The sequence below is a fragment of the Aspergillus eucalypticola genome (assembly GCF_003184535.1).
Source record: "Aspergillus eucalypticola CBS 122712 chromosome Unknown BO83scaffold_29, whole genome shotgun sequence".
In the NCBI taxonomy this organism is placed as follows: Eukaryota; Fungi; Ascomycota; class Eurotiomycetes; order Eurotiales; family Aspergillaceae; genus Aspergillus; species Aspergillus eucalypticola.
The window spans coordinates 20,065-37,289 of record NW_020290303.1 but is presented as its reverse complement, the minus strand read 5'-3'; the positions used below and the strand labels follow the sequence as shown (position 1 = coordinate 37,289).

At 48.7% G+C, this 17,225-nt stretch overlaps 6 protein-coding genes across 6 annotated transcripts; 4 read left to right on the top strand and 2 right to left on the bottom strand.

The window, feature by feature from the left end:
- Window positions 1-961: 961 nt before the first annotated feature.
- Window positions 962-2,378, top strand: BO83DRAFT_411064 (SDR family oxidoreductase). The gene is made up of 2 exons (XM_025534274.1): window positions 962-1,259; window positions 1,313-2,378. The coding sequence occupies exons 1-2, from the start codon at window positions 1,020-1,022 to the stop codon at window positions 2,096-2,098; spliced, it is 1,026 nt and encodes a 341-aa protein (XP_025384121.1). The 5' UTR covers window positions 962-1,019; the 3' UTR covers window positions 2,099-2,378.
- A 398-nt stretch (window positions 2,379-2,776) lies between these two features.
- Window positions 2,777-5,437, top strand: BO83DRAFT_453639 (acetyl-CoA synthetase-like protein; the record flags this gene model as incomplete). The annotated part of the gene is made up of 3 exons (XM_025536914.1): window positions 2,777-3,291; window positions 3,386-4,654; window positions 4,715-5,437. Exons 1-3 carry the CDS (start codon window positions 2,956-2,958, stop codon window positions 5,435-5,437), a joined length of 2,328 nt encoding a protein of 775 aa, XP_025384120.1. The 5' UTR covers window positions 2,777-2,955.
- A 502-nt stretch (window positions 5,438-5,939) lies between these two features.
- BO83DRAFT_392340 (S-adenosylmethionine:tRNA ribosyltransferase-isomerase) lies at window positions 5,940-7,010 on the bottom strand (the record flags this gene model as incomplete). Its single annotated transcript, XM_025532934.1, has 1 exon — window positions 5,940-7,010. The coding sequence occupies one exon, from the start codon at window positions 7,008-7,010 to the stop codon at window positions 5,940-5,942; it is 1,071 nt and encodes a 356-aa protein (XP_025384119.1).
- A 1,415-nt stretch (window positions 7,011-8,425) lies between these two features.
- On the top strand, window positions 8,426-10,430 carry BO83DRAFT_453631 (flavin-containing monooxygenase; the record flags this gene model as incomplete). The annotated part of the gene is made up of 4 exons (XM_025536913.1): window positions 8,426-8,772; window positions 8,864-8,868; window positions 8,939-9,225; window positions 9,279-10,430. 4 exons carry the CDS (start codon window positions 8,426-8,428, stop codon window positions 10,428-10,430), a joined length of 1,791 nt encoding a protein of 596 aa, XP_025384118.1.
- Window positions 10,431-10,925: 495 nt separating this feature from the next.
- Window positions 10,926-12,671, top strand: BO83DRAFT_453627 (HET domain protein; the record flags this gene model as incomplete). Its single annotated transcript, XM_025536912.1, has 3 exons — window positions 10,926-11,486; window positions 11,508-12,381; window positions 12,424-12,671. The coding sequence occupies 3 exons, from the start codon at window positions 10,926-10,928 to the stop codon at window positions 12,669-12,671; spliced, it is 1,683 nt and encodes a 560-aa protein (XP_025384117.1).
- Window positions 12,672-13,452: 781 nt separating this feature from the next.
- Window positions 13,453-17,109, bottom strand: BO83DRAFT_368496 (uncharacterized protein). Its single transcript, XM_025529828.1, has 3 exons — window positions 17,072-17,109; window positions 14,539-17,007; window positions 13,453-14,487 (listed from the first exon to the last, which is right to left on the bottom strand). The coding sequence occupies exons 1-3, from the start codon at window positions 17,090-17,092 to the stop codon at window positions 13,516-13,518; spliced, it is 3,462 nt and encodes a 1,153-aa protein (XP_025384116.1). The 5' UTR covers window positions 17,093-17,109; the 3' UTR covers window positions 13,453-13,515.
- Window positions 17,110-17,225: the final 116 nt, after the last annotated feature.

Here is a 17,225-nt window from a genome sequence, read left to right as displayed (position 1 = left end):
CAAAGTTCTCATCATGGTTAAGATAGAAAAGGATTATTCCATATTTAGTATTAGACCACGCGGAGTTTATTTCAGACCACGCCGAGCTGTAAGCCCGGCTGCCGGATCATGTAGCCACGCGACCGTGAGTTACGTAACGTTAACTAGGTTAACCTGGATAACTAATATCTCACTAGACCTTTTTCAGCATGAAAGAACGGCTTAACGCTTGAGTCAAGTTCTTTCAAGCTCACAATTTCAAGCTGTTTGTAGGGAAGCGGCAGGTGAGTGTATAACTCATTAAAGGATTGACAAAACTAATAGGGTCAACTTGTTAAAGAAGAAAAAGAAAGAATAAAGATAACAATCGCGTGAGGATCTGCTATGATAGCCCGGCAACCAGTTACCTCGCCCGGAAGCCCCGGCCAAATATTACTGCAAAGTATCTTGAGAAACACCTCTGTAATCATTCAGGATAACAAGATACTTCCCCACTTCACCGATTTTCACTTATACGACCGGAGTACGAACAAGAGTATTTTATTCGAGAAGCATTACAATAGCAATAACAAGTGGTCTGTGACAATATCTTTAAAGGTCGATAACAATGCTTTCGTTCCTGGATTTTGTCTTTGCTAATGTAAGCAACCAGAGCCATCTCAGGAACCTATTGACCTACACACCAATTTCTTTCAAACATACATTGTGACTATATGTGTATGGATGCTCAAGTTCCCTTTATAAATTTAGCTATCGTACTGAAATCCAATTTTATACTACCAGATACGTCACAGTACACTGCTTAGTAATTTTACAAACCGGCTTAGTCCGGATAGATAGGACCACAGCCAGACACCCGCTATGGTTCTATGTACGAGCATGAATGCATAACAACGTTTAGATAGTCAAATTGTGAACATTTTAAGGTTATAAAACCTACTAGACAAGCAACAGAACCTTGGGAGAATTATCTTCAGTCTCTCATGTCACAACCAGATACTAAAGACTAAAACCGCCCTATAATATCAACTCCCACCAATATGTCCGCCCAGAGGGACCAGGAAATTCTCATTACCGGAGCTTCTGGTTTCGTCGCGACGCATGTTATCAAATCTTTTCTTGAGCATGGCTATCGAGTCCGTGGCACAGTCCGATCTGAGCAGTCAGCTGCCAATGTGCGCGGCATCTTTTCTCAATATTCTGATCGGTTGTCCTTCGCTATTGTTAAGGATATAGCGCAGCCTGGAGCTTTTGAAGAGGCAGTAAAGGAAGTAGACGGGGTAGGTTATATTCTCATCTCCGTAAGAATATCGAACTGATAGATCCTTGGTAGATCATTCATACCGCCTCTCCTGTTAAGTCTGTGGTTGAGGACCAGGAAAAGGACCTTCTCCAGCCTGCAATTCGTGGGACCCTTGAAATTCTTCAAGCTGCGCAGGCGCATTCACGCATCACTCGAGTAGTGATTACTTCGTCCTTTGCCGCTATGGCCAACCTGTATAAAGGACTATGGCCTGAGCACACATACACCGAGGCCGATTGGAATCCCGAAACGTACGAAAACGCTAGGACAGCCGATGGTGTGAGCGCATATTGCGCTTCTAAAGCGTTCGCTGAGAAGGCTGCCTGGGATTTCATGGAAAAAGAGAAGCCCCATTTCAGCTTAGCAACTATTTGCCCGCCTATGATTTACGGCCCAGTCGAGCAGTGCGTTCAAGATATGAGCAAGTTGAACACCAGCGCTGCTGATATCTACCGGCTGATGAATGGTAGTATAACTGAAGTGCCAGTAATGGGGTTTCCTGCTTGGGCCGATGTCCGTGATGTCGCCGATGCTCACCTTCGAGCATTTCAGATCAATGAAGCTATGAATGAACGGTTCTTCATTACTTCAGGTAACTACAACTACCAGGAAGTGTGCGAAATCTTGCGCGCAAGCTTTCCTCAGATTAAGGATAAAGTTCCACATAGTCAGATCGGACAAACCCAACCAGCCGTTTACAAAGTTTCTAATCAGAAGGCTCAATCAGTGCTTGGGATGCAATTCCGGTCATTGGAGAGCAGTATTAAGGATACTGCCGAAAGCTTACTTACACTGAAAAAGAAGCTGGAGAATTGAGAATCTTATACGGTAGTGAAGGGACAACAGAAAGGAGTCCAAAGGTGGACGGGTCAGTTTTGGACCTGACCCGACCCGTCTACTTACAAGTTATAGTACGATACTTATTTGTGCTCGAAATAATCGTTGATTGGAAATCTGATCGCAGTTTCATCTGCTCGAACTTGCTGGCTGGCCAAGAATATTTCCTAGCAACCTTCTCGGATTCGTGCTTTAGAGACTTCTCCCAGTAGGCGCTGGGAGCGAAGACCGGATTCTGTTCAGTATCGTTCACCTCCACTCGCTTGTTCATGGCTATCTTTCATTCTTTTAAGTAATGAATACAAATAGATGGCTGTTTATTGTACGCTTTGTTAGTCTCACATACGCCACGCCGCTTGCGGCTGTGTTACGGGGTAGCGATTGAAGCACACCTTAGTACGATTCACTCTTTTCGTAGCATGTTGCCGCTCAGTTATACTCCCGGGTCGTTTTTGGCAGGAACATGCTGCGCGGTGTTATGATTCAATTAATATAATAACTGAAGAGCTACCACTAAGAACTAGATATAATTTTATAAATAGAAAATAAGATTAAATAGAGAACTGGCACTCTTGAATATAGAATAATTTATTACTATCTTAAATAAGAAGATAAAAATATTTTCTTTACATTTAATTATTTTTAGTATTTTATATTCTACGATCTTACTTATATAGAGATGTATTACTTTATCTAGACTTACTGCAGCTGGATCCATCATGCTGCCTTTCAAAAAGAAGATATAATATAACAGTTAGCTGGAATACCTGCTGAGCTTATAGTTGTAATCAGAAGTATAATCCCAAAGAGTTCTCCAGTGGGCACTTCAAGAGTCTATGAGCTGCTTTCCGGATCTCTGTGCCGTATCCACCGATTCAAGGTCCTTGTCCTACCGAGAACTGAGCTGTTTCTTGGGTGTCGTGTCTTCGCAGATCAATGAACTTACCCAGCGGGGAGACGTTATTTGCGTCATCAGTGACGGTACCATCGAATGGCTCGTGGCAATACTGGCGGTTATCCAATCCGGCTGCACATACTGTCCAGTTGACGTGAAGCTTCCTCGGGCGCGGCAGCATTGCATGATCGAATCTGCCTCCGCCAAGGTGGTTCTGTTCCCACGAGCCAACATGCGGACAGGATATGGCTTCCTTGGGGATGTCAAGGCGTTGGATGTGAGTAGTTTACTCACCAACACGGCCGTACAGCGGAACCGATATTACCGTAAAGTCCAGGATAACGACATCGCGGCGATCGTCTTCACTTCAGGAAAGCAAGGGCGTCCCCAAAGCGGTGCAGCTGGCCCACAAGGGCATCATGTCCCTGCTCTCCTGTCCGGAGGGCCGGCTGTACTCTAAGCCTGGGTGGCGCATCGCGCAGACACTGTCGCTAGGGTTCGACTGTTGCGTGCTGGAAGTCCTCTCTGCCACCTGCTTTGGCGGAACACTGGTCTTAAAGGATGTCAATGACCCACTCGCTCATCTGAATAAGGTCGATGCGATGGTTTCAACACCTTCTCTTCTGGCGACGCTAGATCCTGAAGATTATAGAAACTTGCAGGTAGTTTATCTGCTGGGAGAGGCACTCCACCAAAACCTGCTCGATAAATGGCGTCCGGGTAGAGTGGTCCACAACTGCTATGGCCCGGCTGAATGTACTTTATTCGCCACTTTCAAGTGCTTCGACGATGCAGCGCACGAGCAAGTAAGCATTGGCAGGCCTACGCCCCGGACCCGCATCTACATGCTTGACAAGAAGCAACGGCCTGTGCCAGTCGGAGTCAAAGGTGAGATCTACATCTCCGGAATTCAAGTTACTCCTGGATATCGCAACAATGCTGTTCAAACTGCATCCGCGTTCTTACCTGATCTCCATGTTGGTGGATCTCAGAAGATGTTTAGGACTGGCGACATGGGCCATCTGATGCGTGATGGAAATATTGAGTACATTGGAAGAGAAGACGACCTGTTCAAAATCCGGGGATTTCGGGTTGACCTGGGAGATATCGAAGCCTCAATTCTGGCCCTCGCTCCCGATTTGGACAACATTGCGGTCGTCGTGGCCGCTTCGGCCGATAATCTCATCAAAACTGCCATGCTAGATCAGGCTTTCAGGGAATTTGTTCAGGAGCGTGAAGTCTTCCTCTCGCGCTACAAGCAAGTCAAGTCCAGGGCAAATTTTTTAGAAACCTCATCTACACACCGTCTCCCCTCCTCCACTTTGCCAAACACTGAGCTGTCTATTGACGAGTTTCTGCATGCTGCCCGAAACTATCGGTCTGATCTGGCCAATGAACAGCCCGTTCAAGCCCTTCTGTATCAACATTCCCTAACAGAATCCACTCTCGTGATCCTGATGTCCCACCTAGTCGGCGACGCCATCACGATGAACGTGTTCCTCAATAGTCTCGCCGTCCGCTTCCAAGCCTTGTCAAGACGAGTCCACACCGACCCAGGCTGCCTTTCCGCTGGCCGACAGACACACACCTACATAGACTGGACCGTATGGTCTGCCACCCAGGAATACCTCTCAGCTGAGGTCTTATCTTTCTGGAAGACCTACCTCGACCATCCGCCTCTCCAAACCGGCTTGAACTAGTCCCATCGACCAAGATCCTACACCGGCGGGACCAAGTCTTGGACCCTTCCGTCCTCCCTCTCCAACTCCCTCCAACACCTCTGCGCCGATATATCGTTGAGCCCGCATCAACTCATGCTCGCCGCTGTTACGCTTGCCACGCAAGCCCTCCGACCCAGTCAGGACATCGTTATGATGGCCCCGTACTCCCTCCGCACTGAGCCTCTCACCGAGGAGCTCGCCGGCTGTCTGCTGGACCGCGTGCCCATTCGCGTGAAATGGGACCGACAACAATCGTTACTCGAGCTTCTGCGAGCGGTCCAACAGTCCTCGCAGACGGCGATCGCACACGCCGTTCCCTACGCGTCGCTGTGCAAGGCCCTGCAACTTCCCCCGTCCCTCACAAATTCCCTGGCAGAGATCATGGTCACCTTTCACCCTGCCAGCAGCGACGAGACCCGACGCTCCTTTGGCCAGCCATTCAACCTTCGTCCGTCCGGCGCAAAATTTCCCGTCCTGTTCGAATTTTTCCAACAGTCCCCGGATGAAACAATCACCGTCTTTTTCGAGCACGACGACGCGCTACTCAGTGGCGATGACAGTGAGGCCCTGATGTCCGCATTCCAGCTGGTCTTGCAGCTCATCGCCCAACACCAAACGGTCCACGAAATTGTGGATTCGGTGTGCCGTGAGGCGCGTATACTTACCAAACACCTCAATGGGCCTGTGGAAAGTCATTTTTAGAGCCCTGTAATAATGAGTCTGATATGGAAACTATACGGGAGGCGTTCGCGACATGCCTGGGTGTGACGGTGGGAGATGTGAGCTCGGATGTTTCGCTTTTTGATGACCTGGGTGGACCTTCGTCTGATGCGGTCCGACTTGTGTGGTTATTGAAGGAGAAAGGCGTCTTTGGGGTGGATTTGCGGAAGGTGTTGTTGGCGAGGACGCCCGCAGCGCTTGCGAGGCTAGCCAAGTTTAATGAATAGGTCGTGGTGTACCAATGGATATCTTCTCGGCAGCCCCAGCCCCTTGCCATTCTGCGTGGCATAGATGCCAAACTGACTCGGACTATGATTCTATTCCACTAGCGATTGGAATTATCAGTAGAAATATAGGACTCTTAGTCATGCATGCTTCCAAACAACAGTCACTGGACTTCTGGACCCCTGTCTCTAGAACATAGTTTGGCATATTGCGAAAGCTATAAGGAACGAATAGTCCCACAGGTAGTATGATACATAGCCTAAGTGATAAGCATACAGTCTCCAAACATATCGAACTCATAATTGCCCTTCTCCTGAATCTCTTTATAGCTCCTCATAACAAACTCCGTTCCTGCGAACGCAGCCGTAAGTACAATATGACTAGACCGCGGGAGATGCAAATTGGTAAGCAGCACATCAACAGCATTGAACTCGAATCCCGGATAGATATAGAGATCCGTCCATCCATGCTGGGGCTTGATGGCACCCTGGCGGCCGGTCTCACGGGTAATGGTCTCCAGCGTACGCATAACGGTCGTGCCAACAGCAATAACGCGACGGCCTTCACCCCTTGCTCGATTCAGCTGTGCCGAGGTCCTGTCACTGACCTCATAATACTCCGATCGCACCTTGTGCTTCTCAATCTCCTCGACACTAATATGACGAACAGAGAGGATCTCAGTCGCCCCCACATGCAAAGTGATATAGGCGATTTCCACACCCTTGGCGGAGATCTCAGCGAGGAGCTCATGAGAGAAGTGCACTCCGGCGGAGGGTATCTCCAAAGAGCCGGGCTTCTTAGCGTACACAGAGCGGTAAGCATCGGGCTTTTCCTTCCAGTATGTGGGGTTCAAATGGATATTCTCGTCGAGCCGTGCTCCGTATTGGTCGAGAGTTGGGAGGAGGAGGTCAGCGGGACTGAACTGGACCTTCCACAGCTTATCGGGCTGCTGGTCAAGGAGAGTGCATTTGAGCTTCTCTTCGTCCAGGGAGGTGAGGGTTTGCCCTCGTTTGAAGGTGACCTCGGGCTTTTTAAGCTCGACGATGGTGGTGCCGTCTGGCTCGTGGCCGTAGACGGTTAGTTGGAGGGTTTCGTTGTTGCCGTACTCGAACCACAGGGTGTTTGACAGCATGTAGCTGTCGTTTAGCACGAGAAGGTCTCCGGGGCGGAAGTAGTCTCCAATGCTGGAGAATATAGCATGATCGATCTTGGAGCTTTCACGATCCAAGACAATCATCCTTCCGCTATCGCGGGTTTTACCTCGGAGCTCGACGGGGTCATGGGGCATGATCTTGTAGTCAAGGTCGAATTCAAATTCGGTAGTCTTCATAGTGAGTAGAAAAATAATATAGATATATCTGAAGCAATCCCGAAAAATGTGGTTCGAATATCTGATGACCTGAAGAAGTAGCAGCACGGCTAGGAAGACGTTTAGATCCTTTTATCTTCCAATCAAGTCCCATCGTAAATGTGTAGAGCAGCTATGTGTGCGACATTACTCGCACATCGAAGCTTGAGGTCATGTAACTGTGAATTCCTCGTAAGAGATGGATAGATAATGCCTCGCTATGCAACATTACTCATACATGTCACAGTGGAACACGTGCACAAGATGATTGTATGTGGCCCTTAGTCTCCTTTTGCGTCCAATAGTGCTAAAGAGAGCTAGCGATGCAACATCGCCAATGAAGCTGTAGCCACATTGGCCACTTTTGTCAGCATCAGAGATTCATCGCAGAACAACAGTGTGAGGAGTTCTGAGCCAAATCCATCAGTTATTGCCCCATGCATCAGGATCCCCAGAGCGATAAATGCTTAGTATAACTCTGCCATGTAAGTGGAGCATGGGATTGGTCTGAGTGAAACCGCCGTAGTATCTTCCTTGATAATACTCATCCACGGGCGGCACACTGTAGTCCGAAACCAGACACGTCGTGGGTGATGATGGAATTGCACCAGAACTACATTTGGAGAGAATGAGTTTTCTGATGCCGGTTGACTATACCCTAGACAATCACTCCCCAAATCATTCGTGCTGCCTGCAATGCGTCCTGGGGTAAGCAATTGTAGCTCGAGTTGAAGGATTTGTTTGAACTATGTCAACATGTCATACCCCGTATACATAATATCCGTGGTTGAAAACGGGAACTAACCACGTGCGGGTATCATGTATGTCGCACTGGCGAATAATAAATGTCCGCGGAGAATTTCCAGAATGCGAACCATGAATCATCTCGGCAATGTCACTGGAATCTTAGACACCCCTCCTTGATCCCCACAGCTAGTCTCTTCAATTGGTGCCTCTGGTGGCTCAATCATCCTAAGGTGGGGGAATCCGGAATAGTATTCTAAAGTTGAATTTGACTGTACCGGGCTAGAATACTGTTCTGTAATTTCTATGGGCAGCCATGGCCGTGACAAGCACAGTGATGAGGCGCACATCCCGGTATGCTACTGTAACATCCATAGATGAGAGCTGAACATTGACATAACAGAGGCGATGCCAATCCACATACAACATGTTACATGTCCATCTCAGACATCGGGTTACTTTCGTCTCACGCAGGGTTTCATTATAGCTATAGAAAGCATCAGGATCAGAGAAAAATTCAAGCGATGCACGGAAAAGGTACTCACTCATAGTTTTCGGGATCACACAACAGCTGCAAATCCACGGAGAATCATTTTTTCTCAATTTCACTAGTAATGAATGGTTAAAGAGGATCTACGTTAAATCTTCATATCATGTTTTCAGTCAAAACAGCTAAAAGCAATCCATTGATACTTCCTCTTGGTCCTCTCAACGACCGAACCACCACAGGCAAGTACAACATCGATCTCAATGACGATGAAAAACCTTTGGCCACCGAGCAGCATGGTTCAAAGGACTCTCAACTTTTCAATGACCGCCAACATGCCAATTCCAGCCCTGCGTTGATCTTGGAACGTCCTATTGATCAGCCCCGGCCACTGAAACTCATCTACATCGGTGCAGGCATTTCAGGAATTGTCGCTGCCATTCAGTTTCTGAAGACTGTGCCGCACTTGGAATTGACTATTTATGAGAAGAATCCCGAACTAGGAGGAACATGGTTCGAAAACTGATATCCAGGCTGCGCGTGTGGTGAGCCTTGCAGGACCAAATCTCATGACATATTAACCGTTACTGACTGATTGTGCAAGTAGATGTGCCATCTCATACTTATCAGCTAACCTTTGAGTCATGGACTGAATGGGGTCACTTCTTCTCTGGATCAGATGAGATTCTCGAATACTGGAAACGTGTGGCCAAGAAATATAATGTTCGGAAACATATCCATTTCAATCGGCGATGCATCGAAGCACAATGGAACGATACCACCAACTTGTGGACTGTTCAGATCCAAGACGTGCTTACTGGATATACTTTCAAAGACTCGGCCGACGTGCTGATGACTGGAACGGGCCTGCTTAACGAGTGGAAGTGGCCTTCAATACCTGGTCTACAATCCTATAAGGGACAGCTGCTTCACAGCGCTAGCTGGGACGAAAGCTTCAAGCCTGAGGTGAGTTACGCTTCGTTAATAAACCCAGCACAATGGGTCTGATTGATCCTCAGGGAAAAACCGTAGCCGTAATCGGCTCCGGAAGCACCGCAGTCCAGATCGTCCCCGCAATCATCGACAAAGTCAAGTCTATGGACCACTACGTTCGTGGAGGGACATGGATATCCAACCAACACGGTAGCCCTCACCTTGCAGCAAGAACGAATAATCAGGCTATGAATTTTCGCTACACGGAAAAAGAGAAGAAGAAATGGCGGGATGACCCATCATCGTACCTCAAGTATCGCAAGGAACTAGAGCTAGAGATCCAGAGTCAATTCGCCATTTCCCAACGGGATAGCGATATCCAGAAGGCTGCGGCAGCACAGCTACGAGCTGGCATGCGGGAGAGACTAAAAGCAAAGCCCGAGCTACTGGATCTCCTGCTGCCTGACTTCCCTCCGCTTTGTAACCGATTGACTCCTGCTCCTGGATATCTGGAGGCGTTAATATCGCCGAAAGTCAATGTTATCGGCACACCAATTGCTCGTATAGATGAATCTGGTATCGTCACCGCAGATGGAAAACATCGCCCCGTGGATGCAATCATCTGCGCAACCGGCTTTGAAAAGAACCTAGGAGCCAATTTCCCAATTATAGGTCGTGATGGTAGCAGCCTTCGTGACAAGTATGCCAATCGCCCAGAGACATACTTAGGCCTTTGCACCGACGGGTTCCCAAATTTCTTCCAGTCCCTGGGACCCAACTCCTTTCAAGGGGCAGGAAACCTCCTCATCATGATAGAGCAGACACACGCATACGTCGCGCAGATATTATCGCGAATGGCCTATGGTAATGTCGGGATTGTAGAACCAAAGCGGAAACAGGTCCTAAATTTCACCAACTACGCGGAGAGGTATTTCGAGCGAACGGTCTACAGCTCCGAATGCAACAGTTGGTACAAGTCACCTCCAGCCAGTGCAACGACTCTGCAGCAGGGTAAGAGGGGTCATGTTACTGCTCTTTGGCCCGGAAGTAGCCTCCATGCTATTAAAGCACTTGAACATGTGAGGTGGGAAGATTTTGAGACTACAGCATATGACGGTAATGAGTTTGGGTGGTTCGGAAATGGTTGGGCTGAGGTGGAGAATTCTTCGGAAAGAGGAAATCCGGATGCAATGGCCTGGTATATAAACCGGACGTCGTTTCTTGATGGTAGTAATTAGTTGTTTGTTAGAAATGATCCAATAGTTGGTGTTCTATCTCCACCTCTTCAATGAATTCAGGATCTATGATGCAAGCCAATCTTCAGCTATCAGTTTTCTCTTCCCAGAGAATGCCTCTAAGTGTCCTCCCAAGACTTCATCACAAAGACCCAATTACACCCAATGGCTAACCCTATAGAACATGAAAACCATGTGTCGCATCCGCATATAGCATTTTAAGATGATGCATACATGAGGTTCGAATAATCATAAACTCCGTCTTCAAGCTCAGTTGTTGGTGCATAAAAGAGCGAATCCTAAATTAGGCAGGATTCGCAGTCTCTTTAGCGTATCGTTTAGTGCCAATAGCAATGGCCAGTCTTCGCCTTCTGTGGCTATGCACGGATGCCTAAGGACCACAACATCATCGCGAAATCAGCCTCGCGAAAATAAAATGGGCACCTTCAGCTCAGCAAAAGGTGGAACCCTTCATTTCCTTTTCAGGTTATTACCAAGATGCCCAAACATCTAGAGAACTTTCCTTTACATCCAGAACGAAACGAAATCCGACTCCTCACTATCTTACCCAGCACAAAGGCTGAATCCATAACCAGGTGCTCTCTCAAGTCTGTATCACTGGACAATAGCCCTGAGTTTGAGGCTATTTCGTATGTCTGGGGAGATGCCTCGAAGAAGACGGATATAATCATCAATGATACCCTCTTTTACGTGACACGGAGTGTGGATAAAACGCTCCGTCTTCTTCGCCGTAAGTATCGGCGACGAGTGGTATGGATCGACTTTGTCTGCATCAATCAGCATGATGTCCCTGAAAAGAACACACAAGTCCCATTACTTGGGCGTGTTTATGAGAGCGCGTCTGCGGTTATTGCTATGATGGTGAATAGTAACATGGATCTACGTGCTGCGATTTCTTGGACAAAGGCATGCGTGCCGGGCCGGATCACTCAAAAAACTGGTACATGGCGTGTCCTGGACAAAGTGAGCAGATACCACGACAGATATCGAGACCTAAGGGCGATGCGGCTGCTCAACGCGTACGAACAATTCCGACTCGTCAAGGATGACCCTAACTAGACACGCATGTGGACATATCAGGAATACCAGCTGGCCAATTGCTATCCAATTCGCATGAGTGGAACACTCACATTCAATGCTTACTTAATGCTCTCATTCGCCCGTGAGAGTCTAGTGAAGGCATATTGGAACGATCAAGAAATTCAGGAAGCATTTAGACGAAGGTATGGTGAGGCAGAATTCAGAAAGCTTTGGCTTCTTCATGGGCCAACCGAGCGATCCAAAGACGAGAGTGCCCTATATCACTTTCACAAGACATGGCATCGACAGTGCAAGGATCCTCGAGATAAAGTGTACGCACTTTACAGTCTGCTCCCTTCTCTACAAACCAAATACCCGCCGGACTACAATAAACCAGTTGAGCAGGTCATGCACGAAACAACAGCATATATCGTGACGAAATGCCCCCGAGCTCTGAGCTCCTTCAGACTCTGGCAAGGGAATCATTCACCTGGTTTCTCATCTTCTTATCCGTCCTGGATTCTCGACTTCGGTTGTGCCGCTGAACCTCTGGATGCCTTCCTCGGTGAATATGGCTGGTACTCAGACGCCAGGGTTCCATTGCCTACGACCACAGACGACCTGTCCACTATGACAATTTGTGCTCGTCGCATCGGCTCCTGCTTCCCGGTTGTACAACTGGCCTCTACAATGCCAGATATCATCGATCAATTTGTTAGCATCACAGATGTACGCTATGATACCTGGGGGGGCTTGGAATCCAGGCGTCTAAGTCTCGTGCATGCGTGCCTGGCTTATACTCATCTTCACACCAAATTTACACATAATCTAAGCGCCAAAACAACAGGGACATTCCATCTTCTCCATGAGATTGACATACATCGCGCAAGCAACCCGTGGTGGCAGGAGCTCTGTAATGTTCTTCCGTCGAATTCTGGGAAGATTGTTTTCGGAGTGGATGATCCGATAGTTGAAGGGTTCGGAATCAGCGGACCTAATGTGCAGCAAGGAGACGTGGCCGTGATGGCTCTCGGAGTACACATGCCGCTTATACTTCGTCCTTATTGGGAAGACAACGGGATCTATTATCGCCTAGTGGATAGAGCCTACATTCCCTTGATGTCCGAAATTGCTATATTACAAGGCATGTTTGACGATGCTCGGTTCTTAGAACGTCCACCTCAGGTATTTTCTTCACGATAGATCATCTCATTATCGCAGCTGTATATACTATATGGGATGAACTTCGGGGCTATGTCAATATGATTTGATGTATCACCTGTTGTATTAACACTGAATACCTGATAGCGCCGCTGTAACTAGCTCCGCTACGTTCTAAGTTCCCCGTTGATCTTATCCAGCTGTTCCTGGGCGATTCCGATGAAACGCAGGTGTCTAAGTCACTGAAACATCTTGTACGGAATCCGTTGAGTACGTTTCACACGCCGACGACGGGGGATGCGTGGTGGAGAGTGCCGGTTACGTATGTGACTACGACGAAGGATGGTTCGGTCCCGAGGGCGTATCGGGATTTTATGTTGGGGAGGGTGAAGGCGGAGGGGGTGGATGTTAGGGTTGTGGAGGTGGATACGACGTATAGTGATTTTTCTTTGTCCGGGTTGTGGGGGAGGTTGTGAGGGATGAGAGGGATCCTTGAGAGGGGGGCGGGACGGTCGTGCCGTTTAAGGTATAGGAGTAGTATCAGGGGAAGAGGGTCGTTGATGGTGGCTGGGTAGGATATTGGGTGAGTCTTGTGATATATTATATATAACACCTTGTAGTGGTGATGCTGTGATGGGGGCTAAGAGTGGTAAATATATATCTCTTGGCGGGGGTCGCTATATTCGGCTCAATATAGTATAGGTAAGAAGGTTTTGTGTCTTGCGAAGTAGTATAGCCAGCACCACACACAGTAAAAATCTCACCAAGCTACTACTAATGAATTCTGTTGGAGTAAAAAAGCACTTTCACGAATGGTTCCTTTATTGGCACTTCACCACTAGTGAATAAGGAATACAACCCGCATCAAGCGGTATCTACAGCTCTACTAACTTTGCATCTCATCCTCACTATCCTTGTCCTCAGGCATAGTAATCGGCAACCCCGAACTCGAAGAAATCCTCTTCCGCTCCATCTCCACCGCAATCTCATCCAGCTCATTCTCAATATCCAGGTGAATGCGCAGTCCCTTCTCAACAAGCACGTTATAAACATGCCTGAGTTCATCGAATCCCATACCATCGCCCTTTCTACTCTCCTGCGGATACTGCCCCCGGATAACATCTGCCCGGAGATGAGTGAACGCAAGCATGATAAGCTCCTTCGACCAAGGGCAGGCGCGCATTCCGCGGTAAAAGACAGACTTTGCTCGTTGAATGTCATTACGAGACAGTTCGAAGAGAATGTAGAGTTTCCAGATGGTGATGCTGGAGTGGCCGGTGGAGGTATTAGAGCCTTGGTGGATGGTGTCACCAATGGCTTTCTCGAATGCCGCACGGACAGAGTGCATGGTTGATCCGGCGTACGTAGGACGGTTTACTTCGGTGTATATTGAAAAGAGATGTGTCGTTATGGGAACTGGAGCGGCTGTGAGATTGTCTTTGTTGGTATTGATGCTGGTGATATCTCGTATTGTGTCGCGAACGCGCTCTTCAATGCGGAACCGGGATTCGTTCCAGGCAAAGAGGGATAGGAACATGGTGTTGTGGCGAGATACTGATATACTTCCGGATAAGAGGGAACGAATATGTGAGGGTTTGTAGATGCCACTTGTGCGGATGTGGTGATACAGGAGTCGGGCCCGGGATTGATGGAGGAGTTCGGTCGTGAAGTTTGCGAATGACTTGGACTGGTCGGGTAGGGCAGCTACCCTGGCGAATGCATTGTGATAGTATTCCAGGGACCTGCTTAGATCGAGGGAATTGGAGAGATACGATAGGATAGCTAGGCAGTCTATGCATGACGTGAAGACGATAGGCTTCTCGTTCGCAAGACCAATTTCCTGTGCTTCTGAAAGGTACTGGATGGAAAGTCAGCATTGTGGAAGGGCCGGTAAATCTGGTAAACATACACTTTGTATCTTCAGCAAACTTGTCGGGCTGAAGGACGGGTGACTGGAAGCATCGGAAAGGATCTTCAGATCAATGCTATTCTGGGGCATCGAAAGGAGGAGATGAGATGCTTGGGCCGCATTTCCAGCGTCGAGAAGCTCCCAAATCCAGGTGCGCCACACAATCATGCTATCCACCCTGTCGCGATCAGGGAAGGACTTGCTCATAGAGAGGGAAGTCGCCCATACATGATCGGCAGCTGCTTGATTGCCGAAGCGCCGCTCTATCAGAGCATAAGCATTGTAAAGTCGCAGGCTAGACGATCGCTTCTTGAGCAGCGATTTCGCGAATTTTCTCGCATCCTTGCTTTTACACGCAAGTTCAAGAGCAAGACCATATTCGGCTAGATCTTCATCTTCAGGCTGCGCTTCTATCAATGATCGGACGACTCTGCGAACCCACACAGGGTCGACATCGGATTGTGAATTAGAAGTGGCGTCGCTCCAGGTTTTAAGGGCAGAAAACCACTTAGCAGGATCAGCAAACAAAGTATCCAGCGTAATTATATAGTTTTGATGAGGAAAAAGCATAGGGGATGCGACCGTGGGCTCTATGTCAGCGGCCACACCAGGAAGCCAGTCCGCAAGCGTTGCATAAAAATTGCTTGCAAATTCGTTCTGCACGAAGCCATCCCCGTTCCAGCGACTTGTCGTACCCCAATTGTCAACCGACGAAACGGGTGGAAGATGAGAATAATAGAAGAAGCTATCAATCAGCACTCCTACAGGCGTTGGCTGTAGTGCCAGCGACAAAATCTCTTCGAGATCAGGTGCAATGATGACTCTGTAGGGGTCATCTTCCTCCGAATCATCAATACTGCGGGCTGGCAACCGAGCATTGACAATTCGTTCCCGTTCGGACGGTGCCCAGGAGGCAAACACGGCTTTGGGGTCCAGTTGGAATTGAGGCTTTTCGCTGGAATTCGCATTTCGCAGCACATTTCCCTCGTTCTTCCACCCTTTGGCGCCTGCTTCTCCGATGCGGGAGACCTCCGACTCCCAGTACTCCAGAAAAGCTGGTATTACCTCTTCTGGGCCTTTGCTTCTATCAAGCGAGCCGGGTCGGTAGAAAGTCAGCTCCAAAAGACCTTGCCAAAGAGCCGCGGCATGCTCTGTAAACCCAGCTTCCCGGATGAACAATGTCAACCTAAGGAACAGATAAAAGTGGATCTGGGTCTTCTCGGGTTTCTCGAAAGAAGCCTTATTGAGTCTCAGACACTCCAGAAAGGTTGCAAGGCACCGCTCATACGTGAAGTCCAGAAATTCAGTTTGACGAAAGTCGAGATATCGGATCCAAAGGTTGATGTACTCGGAATTTGATTTCAGTATCGTCTGCCACTGAGCCGATAGCTTCTTAGTGTCCCAGAGTTTTGCCCCTTCTTCGAGAAGGCCGAGCAGGAGGCGATCCTTTGCAGGGCTCGGTCCGACCTTTTTCAGTGCTTTCTCGTACAGTGATAGCTTGATGTCGGCTAGGCCCATCTTTTCTGCGTATGTCAAAGAGCCAAATTCCCTCTCCGGTCCTCGAAGGAGCGACTCCTGATGGTCGATAAGCGTTAGCCACGCGGAGACATCATCAGGGTGCTTCTCGACAGTCTGCAGTAACTCCGCATTGCGCTCCTTGATCTCATGGTCGGGGTCACTCCGGCCGCCCTCTTTATCCGAATCCGTATCGGACACAGCTTCAACATCACTGGGCAAGTGATCCTCTGGCTTAGCTTTGCCATGAATCGACCGATACGCGTGTTTGTCATCATCCGAGTCGACTTCTAACAGATCCAGGTGCTTCCCATTCCTAGACACACTCAGGGAAATGTAGTCTCGTGACGTTTCTGCGGCCGCATCCACCAGCGATTCTGGCCGTATTCGAAGTAGTCGGGATCTACCCTTGTCTAGTCCTGCGAGCAGATTCTTCGCCTTCTTCTTCGACTTTCCCTCTCTCTTTTCGTTCGTGACGATCAACACGTCCTCGACAGCGCTTTCCCGATCGATCTTATAGCTGGAAGGCAATCCCAAGACGTTGCCCCGACCGACGCGATAATATTGTGGAACGCTATATCGATGTAACGTTCCATATATGAGGTTGTAGCGATCGCCCTTGCTATCTATAACATACAAATCCGAGGCTTCCTCGGGCGGGTGTTTCACGGTGCGGGTCGATGTGGATGCTCTTGGATATTCGGGGGTGGGCTCTCGGCGGCGATGACTTGCTTCTTTTCGAGAGGACCGATGCTCCCTATGGCTCCTACGACGTTCTCGGGACCTAGAACGGTCATGATGGCTGCTATGTCTCGACCGATGCCTCGAGTGGTGGCTAGACTTCACATCGCGGTCGGAGGTATCGCGACTGGGGCGCCCGGGCGGCCGATCAGCTTCGGACGGAGCTGCTGGCCGCGGCTTGAAGCTAGCGAAGCGGGGAATGGATTTCTTTTCCTAATGTGAAATTGAAATTAGCATGAGGCGATCGAATCAAGCGCAATATTTGAGTCAAACATACCTGGGAGCCAGACGAATCCATGCTCCTGGAGAGGTGAGGCCTGCCTTTTTGAGGGGGAGCTTCAACCAAAGGCGGCGGCGATGGAAGGCTGGAAAAACTAGGTTCCCGCTTCCCGCATTTTTTTCCGGTTTGGTTCCAACGGCCTCAAAAAAAA